This window comes from Carcharhinus amblyrhynchos, chromosome 29 (genome assembly GCF_965287045.1).
Source record: "Carcharhinus amblyrhynchos chromosome 29, sCarAmb.v2.hapA, whole genome shotgun sequence".
Classification (NCBI taxonomy): Eukaryota; Metazoa; Chordata; class Chondrichthyes; order Carcharhiniformes; family Carcharhinidae; genus Carcharhinus; species Carcharhinus amblyrhynchos.
In genome coordinates, this window is record NC_137352.1 from 15,408,050 (window position 1) to 15,428,234 (window position 20,185).

Here is a 20,185-nt window from a genome sequence, read left to right on the forward strand (position 1 = left end):
TGTAAACTTTTGTACATCACTGGTTATGCCACAGCTAGTGCGTATTGCAAGGGCAAATTGTACAGTGAAACCCCCCGGGGCTTCAGATACCTCCGCACACTCCAGCATGATCCTCTCAACTGATTGTTTTTGAAAACCAGTAGTGAATCACATCAACGTGACACTAAGCCACCATGGTGAGGAAAGGGGATATGCCAGACAATACGACATAATGCCATTTAATTATATTTAAAATTAGTTAAATGCGTAGCACTCAGAATCCCCACACTACAGAAGGAAGCTATTTGGCCCATCGAGTCTGCACTGACCACAGTCCCACCCAGGCCCTATTCCCATCCCCTACATATTTACCCTGACAATCCCCCCAACACTAGGGTAAATTTAGCATGGCCAAATCAACATAACCCACACATCTTTGGAGTGTGGGAGGAAACCAGAGCACCTTGAGGAAATCCACGCACAGGCAGAACGTGCAAACTCCACACAGACAGTGACCTGAGGCCGGAATTGAACCCAGACCCTTGACGCTGTGAGCCAGCAGTGCTAACCACTGTGCCACTGTGTCTCCCCGATTCATGTAAATCAGGTTAACATTCAGATTACATCACCAGCAGGGGGTGAAGAAGATCTCAAATTAGATTTTGCTGGCGCAAATCCCATTTTGGTCCTCTCATGAAATTGAGTGGCCATAACGGGATTTGCGCCCGTAGCGAATGGGCCCTTTAAATCTCACCCCAGGTTTCTATAGGGTTACTCACTAGGTGGCCACTAGGTGGTGCAAGAGCTATCTCTGGTGGTTCAGCCTATTTTTCCTTTGTACTCAAGCTGGTGACAGTTCTCTGCACTCCAACCTCTTTTTGACTGCAAGCCAGTTATCATGTGAGAAATAGTAAGTGTGAAGCCAAATTCTCCGACTTGATGCCATTTCACAATAGCATTTCAATGTAATGTGACAAGATACCACCTGATAATTTTAAAATAAGACAGTTGTGGTAATCTGAAATTGCATCCTCAAGTCTCATTAATGATAAAGCATTTGTGTGGATTGAATTCTGCTTGCAGTGGAAAGTTCACTTAAAGTGATACAGCTATCAGATAATCCTGACTGGTTCATTCAATAAAAACTGGAACAAGAAAATGAAGGCATCAGCCATATAGAAATCAGGTAGCTTGAGAGTGGCAGTGTTAACACCAGGCATGTCATTCACCTTGTCTATAAAACAATTAAAAGGAGCACAAGATTTGTGCATGTAATTTTTATTCAGGTCTGGAATAAAATGTTTTTATGCACAAAGATTTTTTTTTAAATTAGAGTTCTATCAGAAACAAAACATACTCTAGAATGTAGAACAAACTTCATTCAGTCAGAGGATATAGGTTTCATTGACAATTTCTGGCCCATCCCTAATCGCCTCGGAGCAGGTGGCAGTGAACTGCCTTCTTGAACCATTGCGATCTATGAGTTTTGTTTTGCAGCGATTTGTTACAGCTGTGAGTGGTTTGCTTGACTATTTCAAAGGGCAGATAAGAGTCAACCACATTCCTGATTGCTAAGTTGACAGATTTCCTTCCCTCGAGGACACTAGTGAACCAGGTGGATTGTTACCACTATCTTGTGGTTTCATGGTAACCATTACTATTATTGGCTTTTTATTTCAGATTTATTTAACTAATTGAATTTAAATCTCCAAATGCAATGGTGGGATTTGAACTCATGCCTGCAGTTCATTAGTAAGAAGTCTCACAACTCCAGGTTAAAGTCCAACAGGTTTATTTGGTAGCAAAAGCCACTAGCTTTTGGAGCACTGCTACTTTGTCGGGTAAGTGGGAGTTAACTCAATTCACAAAATAATGGTTGGAATGCAAGTCTTTACAGGTAATCAAGTCTTAAAGATACAGACAATATGAGTGGAAAGAGCGTTAAGCACAGGTTACAGAGACGTGTATTGTCTCCAGACAGGACAGTGAGATTTTGCAAGCCTAGGCAAGTCGTGGGGGTACAGATAGTGTGACATGAACCCAAGATCCCGGTTGAGGCCATCCTCATGTGTGCGGAACTTGGCTATCAGTCTCTGCTCAATGACTCTGCGTTGTCATGTCGTGAAGGCCGCCTTGGAGAACGCTTACCCGAAGCTCAGATGCCAAATGCCCGTGACCACTGAAGTGTTCCCCAACAGAAAGAGAACACTCTTGCCTGGTGATTGTCAAGCGGTGTTTGTTCATCCATTGTCATAGTATCTGCATGGGCCCTCTAATGTACCATGCCTCGGAACATCCTTTCCTGCAGCATATCAGGTAGACAACGTTGGCCGAGTTGCAAGAGTACGTACCTTGTACCTGGTGGATGGTGTTCTTACGTGAGACAGTGGCACCTGGGTCGATGATCCAGCACGTCTTGCTAGGTTGCTGTGGCAGGGTTGTGTGGTGTTGTGGTCACTGTTCTCCTGAAGGCTGGGTGGTTTGCTGCGGACAATGGTCTGATTGAGATTGTGCAGTTGTTTGAAGGCAAGAAGTGGGGGTGTGGGAATGGCCTTGGCGAGATGTTCGTCTTCATCAATGACATGTTGAAGGCTCTAGAAAAGGTGTTGTAGCTCAGCCAACGTTGCCTATCTGATACACTGCAGGAAAGGACGTCCAAGGCGGCCTTCATGACACTCGACAACACAAAGTCGCTGAGCAGAGACTGATAGCCAAGTTCTGCACATGAGGACGGCCTCAACCAAGATCTTGGGTCCATGTCACACTATCTGTATCCCCACGACTTGCCTGGGCTTGCAAAATCTCACTAACTGTCCTATGTGGACACAATACACATCTCTTTAACCTGTGCTTAACGCTCTCTCCACTCATATTGTCTGTACCTTTAAGACTTGATTACCTGTAAAGACTTGCATTCCAACCATTATTTTGGGAATTAAGTTTATGTCTTTATTTGCCCTGTTTGTGAACAGAATTCCCACTTACCTGATGAAGGAAAAGCGTTCCAAAAGCTAGTGGCTTTTGCTACCAAATAAACCTGTTGGACTTTAACCTGGTGTTGTAAGACTTCTTACTGTGTTTACCCCAGTCCAATGCCAGCATCTCCACATCATGCAGTTCATTAGCCCAGGTTTCTGGATTAATAATCCTGTAACATATGCACTATACTGGTGTCCCTAGAAATGGCATAACAGTTGTGACATTTGAAATGCTAATATTATAGAATACCATCTGCCGACTGTAATAGTTACCATGTTTCTAGTCCTGTCTAAAAGTATACGTCATATCTAAGCTGGAGTTCTTTGGCACTTGCAAATGGAAAACAGATCAGATACTGGTACTTATCGCATTATGCGCAACATGCGTATTAAATAATGCCCACATTACAATGACCTATATGTCAATAGAAAATGTAAGACTCAAGGAGCGATGTTACTTGTTTAATATAGCAGAATTCCTGCTTTTTTCCCTATAATGGCCCAAAAGAAATTGTACCTGTCAAAACTATAATTTAGCAATTTTAAGTGGCTAACTTAGTGAGAAAAGTAAGAATTTTCTGTTCTCCATTTTAAAATATCTCCAGACATTTTTCTTTAACATAGGAATTTATTGGTTTTGAAGTTGAAGTTTTTGGTTGGAAAAAAGTCCATTTCTTACATGATAATAGTGGTGTTTTGGGTTTAGTTGTGGCTGTTATGCAATATTGTATTTACGTACTGTATGTTCAGTGCATTGTCTCTTTTGTCAGAGTGATAAAAAATTCATGAAGTGTTCCAGATAGCAATATTAGGGACTGCCTCTTTTCACAGTACTGCCACTGTAGCTGCAACAAGCAGAAAAACAGTTCAATAGTATTAAATAACAATACTTACATTTCTGCTTAGCATTTTAAATCACTTACCACTTAAATGTGACAACTGTTATTACATTGACACATAAGACAGCCAATTTTCATAAGGATGATTCATAAATATTAGTATGACAAACTCTCAGTAAATCTGGTCTTTTGATGCTGTTGATTGAGAAAGGGATGCTGAGAAGATTCTTTGCTTTGCCTTGAAAGGGCTAATGAGATCTTAGCACTCACCTGAGCTTCCAGAACAGGCAACTATTTGGCCTAAAGGCCCATAGTTTCAGCAATGCAGAGCCTTCAGCATTGCATTAAAGTATCATCCTAGGCAAAAGATTGTATTGATATAGCACCTTATGTATCTCCAAGACATTTCAAAACATTCCCCAGCCAATTAATTACTTTTATAAGTGTAGTTGCTGCTTTTACACAGATAATGCTCGGCTAATTTGTGATAAGCAAGATCCGAAAAGCAGAATAAAATTAATTGCAAATATTTTGCTTTAAGCTCTGAAGAAGTTACATGGATTCAAAATGTTCATTTCACTCTCCACAGATTCTGTCACACATGCTGAGCTTTTCCAGTATTTTCTGTTTTTATTTCATATTTTCAGCCATCTGCAGTATTTTGTTTTTGTGCTTTAAATGGTGTCAGCTGAAGGATTAATGTTAGGACACTATAAGTCCTTGATCTTCTTTGGAAAAGTGCAATAAGGCCTTTTAAGTTCATCTGAAAGGATGGAACTTTGGTTTAAAATCCAAACGATGGCACATTTGACAACACAAAACACACTCAGTACAACACTGAAATGTCAGCTAATATTATGAGTTAAAATCTCATTCCGAACCCACAACTTTTAATTCCTGAATGTAATTGCTACCAACTGACCCAAACTAACATTTTTATAAGTTTATTTAAGAAACGAAATGATTTGTTTAAAACATTTGCCACTTCTTTTTTGGTTGATCTCTGATTTTTTTTTTCCCACTTGCAGAAAGCAAAACAAATGTAAACTCAACAGCCAGCACAGAGTTATCTATCACAGAGATTCAACAAAACACCTCCCAGAGTAAAGCAGACTCCTTCACTTGTAAGTTAGCTGTTAATAAAACAAACTTATTTTCTTTTAGAATGTACAATTCTCATGGCTGTGATATTTTAATTCAATTTTCTCATTTTTTCAGCAACTTACAGCAATCCCCACAATTCAACTGAAAACAACGCAGAGACAAAGGGTATGTTTTTATTACGAGTATATTTCCACAATATTCATAAACGTCACTAACGAGAACACAGTTTTCAAAATGGGTCACTATATCTTTAAAATCTACTTCTACACTTCGAACAATGCGTCAGCAATCAATTCAGATGGATGAGAATGATGTGTCTTCCTCCTAAATATGTTTTATATGGATTACTACCACTCTAAATCTCAATATTATTCCTGATGTGCCTCCCAATTTTCTGCTCTTTCATAATGTATTGCAGGAGGCCAATTAGTCCAGTAACTTTATGCCAACTCTTTCAGAGACAACTCAGTCAGTCCCATTCTCTGCTCTTTCTCCATATCACATCATCTTTTTTCTGGTTAAATATGTATGCAATCCCCTTTAGGTATCTACCATTGAATCTTTATCTGTCACCCTATCAGGGAAAGCTTTTTAAATCATAACCACTCACTGCATTAAAAAAAATTTTATCACCTATCAATCACCTTAAATCTGTTGCCCAGTTATCAACTGTTCAATCACTTTTTCTTATTTACTCTACTAAAATCCTTCTTGTTTGTAAGCACATCTAGCCTTCTCTGCTCTTAACAAAGCTGCAAAAGTAACTTTAATCTTTCATTGTTGGAATCTACCTAGCAAATCTCTTTTGTATCCTCTCCGAAGCCTTCACATTCTGCTTAAAGTGTGCTACTCAGAATTGGGCACAATTCTCCTACTGTGACTTGGTTTCTGCAATACAAAATGAGAACCTTGCATCGATGTTACCAAGGAAGAAGACATTGATGAGGCTACTGTAAATAGGGAGGTTTTAAGAATGGTGGGTGAAATAAAAATAAAAAGGATGTATTGGAGAGGCTGCTAATATTTAAAGTCATCTGATCTGGATAGGATGTGTACTATTTTGCTAAGAGTGAAGACAGGAGAGAATCGTGCTGTGGTTTTGGGCGAGTTTAAGATGGAATCTTGCCTCACTGTCAAAAAAATGAAGCCAAATCTGTTTTTCGCAAGCTGGGGGAGAACAGGGCCTAAACTTGCAGAAAGCTGGAGGATAGCAGCAGAGAGCACCATTGTGCATGTTCAGATCTCTATGTCTGTGAACATGGAGAACTGTCATTCACTGCCTCCTTCAGCTATAGTTAGCCCTCGTGGCGGATTCTGCACCCCCTCCAGCCCCCGCCAAGGGCTCCCCCCACCTCCCTGGACTGATTGCCACTCCACACACGGGTCATCTGCTTCCCTCCCTCTGCTAATACAAGGTTCTGCAGCAAGTCCCCACCCTCCCTGCGCACGGACCAGATGATCATCGGTTGCAGAATGTGCATTCCCCCAACGATCTCTGTTGCATGACATGCAGCATGTCCCCGTGCAATAACTGTTGCAGAGCTTTCTCCCCCGATGAGCCTGCCCCCTTGGCATTGCCTGGTGAGCACTGCCAGTATGCTAGATTGAGTGTCAGGGTGCCTGGTGGGCAGTGCCAGGCTGGCAATGCCTAAGGGGCACCCCCTCCCTGGGCTTCCAGGGACTCTCAATGACCTGGTGAGGGCATCACATCTGATACCCATTGATGGGGACCATATGATTGCATCCTAGGCTCACTTGCAATATCTAAATCCACAATTAAGTACTGAAATATCTCACCAAATATCCAGTACTGATAAGGTTACGAGAGATGAGAAATCGGGCACGAACCCGATTTCTCGGCTCTCTCACAATCCTACCGGCTCACCCCGCCTATCAGCTGGTGAGGCGGAAGTAAGATCACTGCCATTGTTTTCCTAACAAAGTCGGAAATCTCTTCATGATGTCATAACAGCCACAACATAACAGATTAGCAAAAATGATAAGCAAAAATTACTTTAAATTAACTAGCATGGACTGTAACTACAAACACACAGAAAATTAAACACTTTGCATCTTATGTAAAATGTTCCATGAAGGGACACGATTTAATCTTGGACACCAGGCCATGATTCAGCATAACTTGAACACTGTTTATTTAGAACAATATATTGTATTCATTTTAAGTATCCATTAATCAATAATTATTTTACTTTGTTCTGCATGATAATGAAAATATAATTCTGCATTTATTGTTTAGAAGAGATCATAAACTCTACAACTGCCTGGAGTTTAACTAACACTTCATCATTACATCAAGAAAATTCAACTTCCACAGTAAAATACGAAAACAATCAAATCAGTAAGTCAGTTTGAAAAACTAATTTCTAAATTCACAATCATTGGTGTGAAACAAAAACACACTGTAAGACTATTGTCAAGAGATAACTATTAATTGTAATGAATGATAAGTGGAAAAGCTCAGTGTCTATAACAGCAGATGTGAATACCATTTTGGAAAGTTTTAAGTCCCAGTAGTACAGTCAAGTAACGTTGAGTGTGGCACTTGTCTGGATTGATGGCATAAAAAGTGGAATAGCATATCAGCAGTCCGCTAGGCAAAGACTCACAAGATCACTGGATATATTTGTGCAGGGAAAACCTTTCAGAACATTGTAACTCATCCCTCAGAACTAATCTTCTCATAATAGTATACAACTGCAGCTTAAGCTGCTTTTCCATTGGGTTTACTGGAGTGCCAAAAATACCATGCCCAACATGGTATTGCCTGACTTAATGAGATGGTAAAAATAACAAATCTACCCTGATGAATATAAAAGCACTTTTTAATTTGCCACCCTTACCTTACCTAGAATTTCATTTCACATACTGATCACTTTATGAGAACAAGAATTTGCTACCTTTCCCAATGGAGAAAGTCGTCTTAAAGAGTCAGGGAAGGAAAACTAAGGGAATCTTGTCTAGCATTAACAATTCATATTCTGTCACCAATATTTTTAGTTTTAATGGAAATAGCAAAGTTACTTACAGCACAGAGGATATTGGTCACCTATTTTGTGCCCTTCCAATATTCAGTTCCACTAATTTCAATGTTGATAAAATTGCTAAAACACAGGTTAATGCTCAGGAAAGACCCTGATCAGTGCTGAAAATTGAAAGTTAAGGAACTTCCAAACAGAGTTTGAAAAAAGATGATCGATCAGTTGTGTATCCTGCTTTAGCTTCAGCACTTTCTGTATCTGTACAAGAACATTTGGCTAATTAGTCAAGCGTGGTTCTAAATAAAATCAATTGTTTTCCATTGATTCATGGGATGTGGGCACCACTGGCTAGACCAGCATTTATTGCCCTAATTGTCCTTCAACTGAGTGGTTTGCTCAGCCATTTAAGAGTCATAGAATACAGCACAGAATCCTTAACAGTGCAGAAAAGGCCATTTGGCCCATTGAGTCTGCACTGACTCTCTGACAGAATATCTTATCCAGGCGCTCTCCCCCACCCTATCCCTGTAACCCCACATATTTACCACATCTAATCCATCTAATCTAGACATTTTAGGACACTAAGGGGAAATTTAACTTGCCAATTCCCCTAACCTGCACATCTTTGGGTTGTGGAGAAAACCAAAGCACCTGAAAGAAACCTACTAGACAATGTGACAACTCCAGTGACCCAAAGTGGGAATTGAACCTGGGTCCCTGGAGCTGAGACAGTTGTGCTGACCACTGTGCTACCTTGCCACCCTACGCTGCTATGGATCTGGGAACACATGTAGGCCAGACCAGATAAAGATGTCAGATTATCTTCCCTAAAGGAACATTCGTGAACCAGATGTGTTTTGAGAACAATTGACAATTTGCCTTTTAATTTCAAATTTCACCATCTGCCGCAATGGGATTAGAACACTGATTCCCAGAGCATTGCCCTGGGTCTCTGGATTACTAATCCAGTGACAATTTCACTGCCAACTTTCTCCCCTGCAAATAAAATCTGGAGAAATATTTTAAAATATGTTATCAATGCAACCATTTTCTTGGAATTTGCAGCAATTTGATTTTTTTTTAATTTCATGTAGTCATGGAAGTGGTGCCCGAATGCAAGTTCACTGCATTATGCTCATGGAGAGATACACTGTACATATAAAAATAACCCCGTGTTGAATTATTGGATTTTTGCTGTCACTGTCTGTAATATAAAGGCCAAGCAAAAAAAGCTTTTTACTTGTAGGCAATCATTAGTAACGGTGTTTCTATCCCTTACAGTGGACAAGAAGGAAACAGCACAGAAACAACGAATGAAACAGAGTAGTGCCCTACTACTGATACTCATAGCTTTCCTGATCTGTGCTTTACTGATTGTGTTCCAATTGTTCGTGTTAAAGCTCAGGAAGGAGCATTTAAAGTGGAGAAAACGTAAGTCTATTTTTAATACAATTTTTAACTTTAAAATTTTCTAGCTATCCCCACCTCCACAATAAATACTGACTTCTTTGTTGAAAAACAGTTCCACTTGTAGTTGGCCTCCAATCCCTCACTCATCCTGATGGCCATTACACAGGTGTGAGCTTTGACTGAGGATTGACAGGCTATTAATCAGGGGCGACACAGTGGCACAGTGGTTAGCACTGCTGCCTCACAGCACCAGAGCCCCAGGTTCAATTCCTGGTTTGGGTCACTGTCTGTGTGGAATTTGCACGTTCTCCCTGTGTCTGTGTAGGTTTCCTCTGGGTGCTCCAGTTTCCTCCCACACCCAAAGATGTGTGGGTTAGTGGATTGGCCATGCTAAATTGTCCCTTAATGGCAGGGGGACTAGCTTGGATAAATGCATGGGGTTATGGGGACAGGGCCTGGCTGGGACTGTGGTCGGTGCAGGCTCGATGGGCCAAATGGCATCCTTCTGCATTGTAGGGATTCTGTGATATCCAGCTGTTTCACTAGCATAGCCAAAGCTCAATGCAATTGATATGAGTAGATTATTTCCAGATCCTGTGCTGCCAATTGATGTGTTGCACCTCTACTTTTTTTCAAATGTGACCCTGCATTCTGAACACAGAATAGGTTAATATACTCTCTATAGTGAGTGACGCGAGATTGAATAAAAAGAACCTTGGACTCTTTGCCATTGCTTACAATTTGCTTTCACTTATTTCAGAAAAAGATGATTCTGATTTAACAGTGGAAAGTAACAAATCAAACAGATCAAGTAATGAAGAAAATGTCCGACCTGAAAACAATAATCGAGGTAAGGTGGGGCAGATTATCTCCTGAGCACACTGGTAGCATTTCAAGTGCAACATAATATATAGAATGTATTCTATGAAAATTATGAATTGACTCCAAATGATCAATTCTACTTTGAAACATTATTCTTTGAAATTGTTCAAAAACTGTAGTTACTGGAGTTCTATGAGGATGTGTCTAGGGCAGTGGATAGAGGAGAGCCGGTGGATGTGGTCTTTCTGGATTTTCAGAAGGCGTTTGACAAGGTACCTCACAAGAGGTTATTGCAGAAGGTCAGGGGACATGGAGTTGGGGGTAGGGTGTTAGCGTGGATAGAGGATTGGTTGTCAAATAGGAGGCAGAGAGTGGGGGTCAATGGGTGCTATTCGGATTGGCGGTTGGTGACTAGTGGGGTGCCCCAGGGGTCGGTGCTGGGGCCTCAGCTATTTACCATTTATATAGATGATCTGGAGGAGGGAATCGAGTGCAGGGTGTCGAAATTTGCTGATGACACCAAGATTGGGGGAAAGGCAAATTGTGCGGAGGGTGTGGAGAGTCTGCAGAAGGATCTAGATAGGCTGGGCGAATGGGCCAGGAAATGGCAAATGGAATTTAATGTTGGCAAGTGTGAGGTGGTCCACTTTGGTAGGAAGAATGGTAGGAAGGACTATTACTTACGTGGCGAAAAACTGCAGCAGGCGACGGTGCAGAGGGACCTCGGGGTCCTTGTGCATGAGTCACAAAAACCCAGCTTGCAGGTGCAGCAGGTGGTCAGGAAGGCGAATGGGATGCTGGCCTTCATAGCGAGGGGGATTGAATATAAAAGTAGGGAGGTCTTGCTGCAGCTGTATAGGGCATTGGTGAGGCCGCAGCTGGAGTACTGTGTGCAGTTTTGGGCGCCGCACCTGCGCAAGGATATTTTGGCCCTGGAGGGAGTGCAGAGGAGGTTTACTAGGCTGATACCGGAGTTGAGGGGATTGAGCTATGAGGAGAGGCTGAATAAACTAGGCTTGTACTCGTTAGAGTTTAGAAGAATGAGGGGAGATCTCATTGAGACGTATAAGATGATGAATGGGATGGATAGGATAGAGGTGGAGAGACTCTTCCCGCTCAAAAAAGACAGTAGGACTAGGGGGCACAGCCTCAAGATAAAGGGGAGGCGGTTTAGAACGGAGTTGAGGAGGAACTTCTTCACTCGAAGGGTGGTGAATCTCTGGAATTCTCTGCCCGTTGAAGTGGTGGAGGCTGCCTCGCTAAATATTTTTAAGAAGCGGGTTGATGGGTTCTTGATAAGAGAGGGGATTAAGGGTTATGGGGAGAGGGCGGGAAAGTGGAACTGAGCCACAACAGATCAGCCATGATCTTATTGAATGGCGGGGCAGGCTCGAAGGGCTAGATGGCCTACTCCTGCTCCTATTTCTTATGTTCTTATGTTCTTATGAAAAACAAATGAGATTTATTAAATTCATACATTTTTCTAAATTACCAAAGAGGAGATAAACCAAGATCCATCGAATGAAACTTCACCAAAGTTGAACAGAGTTATAATGCAGAAACACAGCAAAGCAAGGATCAGTGTCTTAATGATGACAAATTTGGATATCTGACGCTGATATATTATTGAAGAAAGAATGGCCTGAATTTCTATAAACTTAATGCTGGTATAATAGACACTAAAGGAAGAAAGGAAGGGAAAAGAAATGAGATGGTTTGGGGGGGGGAGGTGGTGGCGGTTGCAAGGTACTGATAAGAGGTTGTCTCAGATGAATAGCTTTTCATCTTCAAATTGACCTGATAGTCCATACGTTAGCATATACGACACTAAGATTACAACATCCCTTTAAGATTGAGCAATTTCTATACATTTTGAAATCTGAAAGGAAACAATATCCACTTGAATTTTATCCAATAAGTCTAAAATAAATCAGTCTTCAAAATTATTTGGCAATGAATGTTGTGAAATGTAAATGATATTGGTGCCTCGGTATGCTGGGTACTCGCATCTAATAGACAATTTCAGAAGAACTACTTTTCATCAGTACAAGTTATTGTTACAAGAGTATTCATAACGCTAGCATATGTAAGGTGTAACTGAATTGGTTACAATAATCAATGTTCTTCACAAAACAATTATTCCTCGGTTCATAATCCATTACTTATTTGCAGCACAGTTCTTTTTAACTTGCAGAAATTATCACTGCTGTTTTTCCAAATACAATTTCTCGTTTACAATTATCTTTACTAATGACACTGAAGCACAAGTGAAAATTTAATGCCTCTTTCCCTAAGTTCTTTAAATAATATTTCAGATCACGTTTTCACAACAATGCACCTCAACCTGAATTTTTTTAACTATTAATTATAATTCTATTCCCCTGTTCAGAACTAAAAATATTTCAGTAAAGTTTAATAACTGGTTTGTGAAACCTGCTAGCATTGCTGATACAAACTTGTCTTTTTTTTCTGGTGTTGTGAGACTTCTTACTTTTTTTTCTTGAGACAGTATCTTAAGCTGTTGCATAACACTGAGGTGATTACAAATCAGCCACCAGCAATGATAGTGATGGGACCAAGATTAGATAATGAATTAAAATTTGCAGAAGAGCAGAAAATAAAAGCTTGTAGGCCTAGATGTAGCTTTTGTCTAAATTTGTTGTACTAATATTCTCAGTAGATTCGTAAATGCACTGATTTGATTTGATTTATTGTTGTCAGTGTACATGTGCATAGCTCCCTGAAAGTTGGCACCTAGGTTGATAAGGTTGTTAAGAAGGCTTACGGTGTGTTAGCTTTTATTGGTAGAGGGATTGAATTTCGGAGCCGTGAGGTCATGTTGCAACTGCACAAAACTCTGGTGCGGCCGCACTTGGAGTACTGCGTACAGTTCTGGTCGCCACGTTATAAGAAAGATGTGGAGGCATTGGAAAGGGTGCAGAGGAGGTTTACCAGGATGTTGCCTGGTATGGTGGGAAGGTCTTATGAGGAAAGGCTGAGGGACTTGAGGTTATTTTCATTGGAGAAGAAGGTTACGAGGTGACCTAATTGAGGCATACAAGATGATCAGAGGGTTAAATAGGGTGGACAGTGAGAGCCTTTTTCCTCGGATGGTGATGGCTAACACGAGGGGACATAGCTTTAAATTAACGGGTGGTAATTATAGGATGGATGTCAGAGGTAGGTTCTTTATTCAGAGGGTAGTAAGGGTGTGAAATGCCCTGCCTGCAGCAGTTGTGGACTCGCCAACTTTAAGGGTGTTCAAACGGTCAGTGGATAGACATATGGATAACATTGGAATAGTTTAGGTTAGAGGGTCATTAGATTGGTTCCACTGGTCGGCGCAACATCGAGGGCCGAAGGGCCTGTACTGCACTGTAATGTTCTATGTTCGATATATCGGTATACAGTGAAAAGTATTGCTTCTTGCACACGATATAGACAAAGCATACCATTCATAGAGGAGAAGGCACAAAATGTAGTGTTACAGTCCTTGCACTAAATTTGTTTAAATTGCAATTATACAATAAGATATGCTTGATAATAGTGATGAGTGCTAAAATTGTCATTACTGTTCAATGTGCTCAGTTTCGAAGATTAGAAATTAAAACCATTGTTTTTGCTCCTGAACAGATCCCAATTTTGGTATGCGTTACACAATTCAAATACATTCAGAAGAACAAAGGAAACAATATACTAACAACATTACTGAATATACTACCAACACTGAAGATCAAATAAATACATTGGACAAGGAGAGCACAGTATGAGTTATTGTTACCACAACAACATAGATTTGCATTAGATTTTAATGTAAAGCTTTATCTCTTATTTTGTATTTTTTTGAAGTATTCTTGAAAATAATTGCCTTTGTTGCAAATATTTTGAAAAATATGTTGGGAATAATTATAATTTATGAAAAACATACTGCTACAGTTGACTGAATGTGAATCAGAAATGCATTTTCATCAAATTTTTATTTCCAAGCTGTAAAATGTGAAAATGTGACTGTGTTTAAGTGTTTTAATTGTACATAACTGTTGCACTGATATTTATTGCTATTTGCACATTAAAAACAAGATTTTTTTAACTTTTTAAGACACACTTATTTTGTCCTTGTTTGCATTGATAGTGTTGGGAAATGGAAAGCTTCCTTGATTCTTCACCAGATAATTTACTGGACTCTGGCAGGAGTCTTGTTGATGGGGGTGCGCACTGGGGAGTTAGATCACTACGCCAGGTTTATGCATGCACTTTTCACTTCTTAATGCTGGCAGTCTCCCTCTTCATTACATTTCAGTTAATGCTTCCTATCTCTCTCATTTCCAAAATGCCACTCGCAGCTCTTCCAGCAAACTACCTAACAAAGCACGATCATCTTTTGTCTATCTCAGTGCTATTTGATCCTTCACATTACTTCTACCCTTTGCTCGTAATAATTTAATCTACCTTTTGGACAATTTGTACTTCACTACTGGCACCAATGGATGAAAGTAGGGTACTTTACCCTAGTGCTCCTGCTGGTGGAAGGAACTCCTACATCTGGGATGATGGCTCTTGTTCTTGTAAGAAGTCACTCAGAGCTGACAGAAATGAGAAACTCTTCCATTAGCAGAAACCATGACAGGAGTGGAGCGAGACTGAGGCGGAAGAGTCCATCTATTGGTACAACAGCACCCAAGTGTGGTGCTAAAGGGCAAATATCTTACCACTTTCAGTGTTGTTTCTTTTGTGAAGGTAAAAGCATACATACATCATGGCTTACGAATTAGGTTGCCAGAACAAACATTTAAAAAAACACTGCTCTGAACTGCATCAATTTCTGCATATTTGAGATAAAAGTAACAGTCCTAGCACATGAATATTGAGATGAAAGAAGCTATCAATATTGAGTATGAGGACGGGTGACCTTTTATTATACAATGTTTATTGAGCCAGTGAGCTTCAGAGAAAAACAGATAGCTTACATGATTGAACATTGGGCCAATAATGTTCCAGTAACCCTCAGATACATGAAGTAGATGACTGGGAAAAGGAAAAATTGGGTTGGAAGAATTAGGTAGAGCACCTATCCCCCCATCAGCTCTGATGTTACCTATGACTCAGTGGTATCACTTCCACCGCGAGAAGGTCGTAGGTTCAAGATGCACTTGAGCAATTCCAAACAAAACCTGAATTGGCACTCTGGTGCAGTACTGAGGTGGTTTTGAAGGTGCTGCCTTTCAGATGAGACGTCAAACCCAAACCCTGTCTAACTTCTAAGATAAATGTGGAAGACCACAAGGCACTACTTTAAAGAAGATCAGGGTTTCTCCTCAGTGTTCTGGCTAATATTCATCCATGAAATAAGCTTACTAAAATAGATTATCGCATTGCTGTAAGTGGGAGTTTGATGTGTGTAAATTGGATGTTATGTTTCTAAGTTGCAGCAATAATTTCACTTCACAAAAATATTTCCTGAGGCTTTCAGGCTTCAAAGACTTTAGGACATCCAGAGTTTATGAAAGGTGCTGTACAAATACAAGTCCATTTTATTTTTCTTCCCAGCTTGATGTTCAGGTAAATATAAAAATAGCTGAATTAGCATATTGTTTGTGGCCTAAAAAATGGTTCCTTTATGCGCCATGTATTAGATTGTTTGAAAGTCTGCTTTTCCTAAGTACAGCTGGTGGAAGCTGACACACCCAACCCCACCTCCTTCCCCCCTGCGACCCACTAACATCCCCACTTCCTAGCCCCCCATTTCACCAACCAACCTCCTAGCACCGCCTCCCTCCTTCCCTCCCTGACATCCATGAGGAAAGCTATCATTATCCTTATCTACAAGCAGAAGGGGAAAAGGGAAGAAATTAGAAATTGGTGACTCATTTCACTATTGAACGTGGACTATAAAACTCTGGCCAAGGTCATCACCAACTGGGTCAAGTCTGTGCTGGGGTCAGTGATCCATCCTGATCAAAGCTGTGCTGTACCCGGCAGGAAGACTGATAGCCTGATAGCTATCTGATAGCCTCGCACTACTCAGGGGTACCATCGCCTACGTACGGGACAGGCAGGTGGATACGTGCCTCATCAGCCTAGACCAGGAGAAGGTATTTGATAGAATATCGCACAGCTACATGATGGATGTGCTCTCCAAAATGGGCTATGGGGAGGGAATCCGCAATTGGGTCCAACTGCTCTACACAGACATCAGTAACACAGTTTCAATCAACAGGTGGGAATCAGAGAGGTTTCAGATCAGGTCTGGAGTCAGGCAGGGCTGCCTTCTCTCCTCTGTCCTTTTTGTGTGTTGCATTAAACCCTTTGTCGTGGCCCTCAGAAGCGACCCAGGCATCAAAGGGGTTACAATCCCAGGCAGCAGAGGCATGCAGGTCAAAGCCTCCCTGTACATGGATGACGTGGCTGTCTTCTGCTCGGACCCCTTGTCTGTTCACAGGCTTCTGCAAGTCTGTGAACAGTCTGAGGTGACCTCGGGTGCCAAAGTCAACCAGGGCAAGAGCGAGGCCATGTTCTTTGGGAACTGGGCTGACAGATCCTTTGTCCCCTTCACCATCAGGGCAGATTACCTTAAGGTGCTGGGATATGGTTTGGAACAGCAGGGGCATGCGCCAAAAACTGGGACGAACGCATCGCTAAAGTCAGGCAAAAATTGAGCTTGAGGGAACAACGCTCTGTCTCTATCACTGGAAAAAAACCTGGTACCCGATGTGAAGTGCTGTCCGTGTTGTTGTACATGGCACAGGTGTGGCCTATTCCCAAATCCTGTGCTGCAGCAGTGACCCAGGCCATCTTCAAATTTATCTAGAGATCAAAGATGGATTGCGTCTGGAAGGAAGCGAAGCACAAATCTCCAGAGAACAGAGGGAATAACATTCCTGACGCCACCCTCATCCTGATGGCCACCTTTGTGTGCAGCTGCATCAAGCTGTGTGTAGGTCCTCAGTACACTAACAGCAAGTGCCACTACTTTTTGAGGTTCTACCCGTCCCAAGTGTTGCGGAGGATGGGCCTGGCTACACTGCCACGGAATGCTCCATGTAGTTGGACCATATCGCAGCACCTGTCCTTCATGGAGAAATTTTTCCACAAACACACCTTTGACTACATGGCAATCAAGCAGTGGTCAGCGCCTAACGTCCTCGAGGCCCTGAGAGAAAAGGAGATGGTGGATCCTGTTGGATGGTTCTCTGAGCAGACTGTCAGTGTCATCTGGCAGAATCCCTCATCACCAGAACTCACAAACAAGCACCAAGACCTGGTTTGGCTGGTGGTGAAAAGGGGACTCCCTGTCAGATCCTTTATGCACGCTCCAGGTTTCAACATCACCGCACACTGCCCTCGAAGTGGCTGCAGGGGTGATGAGACAGTCACACACCTCCTTGTGGAACATGCCTTTGCGAAGAAGGTCTGGAGTGAGATGCAGTGTTATTTGTCAAGGTTCATCCCAAGCAGCTCGGTGACACAGGACTCTGTGCTCTAGGGGCTGTCTCCAGGGACACACACCAAGAGAAATATCAACTGCTGCTGGAGTGTCATCAACTTGGTGAAGGATGCACTTTAGTCCACCCAAAACTTGCTGATCTTCCAGCTGAAAGGTTTGTCCTCGACCGAGTGTTGCAGACTGGCACATTCCAAGGTCCAGGACTACGTGCTGAAGAACGCGCTCAAGCTTAGGGCAGCTGCCGCAAAGGCACAATACGGAATGGCACACTGTACAGCCTTTCAACCGAAGCAGACCAAGGGCCCAGTAACTGCAGAATACCCTCGGTCTGCATAACTGTGTGCCAATCTGAAAAATAACAGCACACAGTAAAATGTGAGGCATGTATATAGTTTTACGCAACGAAATGTAATGAATGTAATGTCATGTAAAGATACATAGTATTAGAACATAAGAAATAGGAGCAGGAGTAGGCCATCTAGCCCTTCGAGCCTGCCCCGCCATTCAATAAGATCATGGCTGATCTGTCGTGGCTCAGTTCCACCTTCCCGCCCTCTCCCCATAACCCTTAATCCCCTCGCTTATCAAAAACCCATCAACCCGCGTCTTAAAAATATTTAGCGAAGCAGCCTCCACCACTTCAACGGGCAGAGAATTCCAGAGATTCACCACCCTTTGAGTGAAGAAGTTCCTCCTCAACTCCGTTCTAAACCGCCCCCCCTTTATCTTGAGGCTGTGCCCCCTAGTCCTACTGTCCTTTCTGAGCGGGAAGAGTCTCTCCACCTCTATCCTATCCATCCCATTCATCATCTTACATGTCTCAATGAGATCTCCCCTCATTCTTCTAAACTCTAACAAGTACAAGCCTAGTTTATTCAGCCTCTCCTCATAGCTCAACCCCCTCAACTCCGGTATCAGCCTAGTAAACCTCCTCTGCACTCCCTCCAAGGCCAAAATATCCTTGCGTAAGTGCCGCGACCAAAACTGCACACAGTACTCCTGTTACGGCCTCACCAATGCCCTATACAGCTGCAGCAAGACCTCCCTACTTTTATATTCAATCTCCCTCACTATGAAGGACAGCATCCCATTGGCCTTCCTGACCACCTGCTGCACCTGCAGGCTGGGTTTTTGCGACTCATGCACAAGGACCCTGAGGTCCCTCTGCACTGTCACCTGCTGCAGTTTTTCGCCACGTAAGTAATAGTCCTTCCTACCATTATTCCTACCAAAGTGGACCACCTCGCACTTGCCAACATTAAATTCCATTTGCCAGTTCCTGGCCCATTCGCCCAGCCTATCTAGATCCTTCTGCATACTCTCCACACCCTCCGCGCAATTTGCCGTTCCAACAATCTTGGTGTCATCAGCAAATTTCGACACCATACACTTGGTTCCTTCCTCCAGATCATCTATATAAATAGTAAATAGCTGAGGCCCCAGCACTGACCCCTGGGGCACTCCACCAGTCACCAACCGCCAATCCGAATCGCACCCATTAACCCCCACTCTCTGCCTCCTATTTGACAACCAATCCTCTATCCACGCTAACACCCTACCCCCAACTCCATGCCCCCTTACCTTCTGCAATAACCTCTTGTGAGGTACCTTGTCAAACATATTGTACTGGAAAAATGTTTCTTTCTTTGCACTATTGTAATTTTTGGATCTGTCATTTTGCAATAGCTTATTTAAGAGTTTTTTATGAATAAAGTACATTTTTGAAATAAAAAAAATTGAGTGAGAATTGCATTGCTCAACTGTGATCTGCCCCATCTTTGAGGAGTTGTCCCATTCAGAGTGGACAGAATCCCAAACTGTGGGTACTTGGAGTGCAGGGATCCCAAATTGAACTATATCCCCATTTTAAATTAGCACATTTCAGACAAATAAAAGAACTTGATAGAAGATAAAAACTATGAAGAATAACATTGTGGTACAGCTTTGTCCTGCAGCATCCCAGCTGCTTAATGGCATTTGTAAGATCATTTCTGTCATTATAGCAAGAGGCAAGTAGCAGCTGCCCTTCTCAGAGTTCAAGACAAATAAAATGTAAATGTTTTTCGTTCTCATAGCCTAATGAATGAAGGGACATCCACAATGTTGGTTCACTGATTGGTCTCTAGATGGTGATGCAGGCATCCGCTGCATTTCTGCGCAAGGCAATCTATTCTATTCTCAACGTAAAACTGAAGGATCTATCTGTATTTGCTGGTTAGCTGAGAATAGCTAGCACAATGAAGAGGATCTTGAGCTTCAAATTCTAATCACATTTAACTGCAACCCAAAAATAATCACAGCATTCATTCCTCATTGATGACCTAGGACATGTGCAATCACCTTGAACTGTGGTCCACCTCTTATCCTGTCATGGGACAGGTCTGAGGCATTTTTTTTCAAAGGAATGGTGCAGTGCAACTGCAAAAGCGAAGTGATTCAGATTGTGAGATCAGCAAAGCAGAATTATTTTAATGGGAAATGCGGGGGAGGGGAGGGAGGAGAATTGAAACTACACAAAGGGAGCTGGGAAAGTTTGAAATCATAACTCATTATTCAGACTCAGTTGAAAATTTAACTGGCAAACATGTGTTTATTGGAAATGAAAAATCA

The 20,185-nt window shown here is 41.9% G+C and overlaps 1 protein-coding gene across 1 annotated transcript in view; it reads left to right on the plus strand.

The window, feature by feature from the left end:
- Positions 1–14,181, plus strand: part of crtam (cytotoxic and regulatory T cell molecule) — a 40,830-nt gene extending 26,649 nt beyond the window's left edge. Inside the window, exons 11-16 of the mRNA XM_080214745.1 lie at positions 4,825–4,920; positions 5,015–5,065; positions 7,158–7,259; positions 9,181–9,330; positions 10,070–10,159; positions 13,765–14,181. Of these exons, the coding sequence (XP_080070871.1) occupies positions 4,825–4,920; positions 5,015–5,065; positions 7,158–7,259; positions 9,181–9,330; positions 10,070–10,159; positions 13,765–13,901 (626 nt within the window). The 3' untranslated portion in view covers positions 13,902–14,181. The remainder of the gene's footprint in view (positions 1–4,824; positions 4,921–5,014; positions 5,066–7,157; positions 7,260–9,180; positions 9,331–10,069; positions 10,160–13,764) is intronic.
- The last annotated feature ends 6,004 nt before the right edge of the window (positions 14,182–20,185 follow it).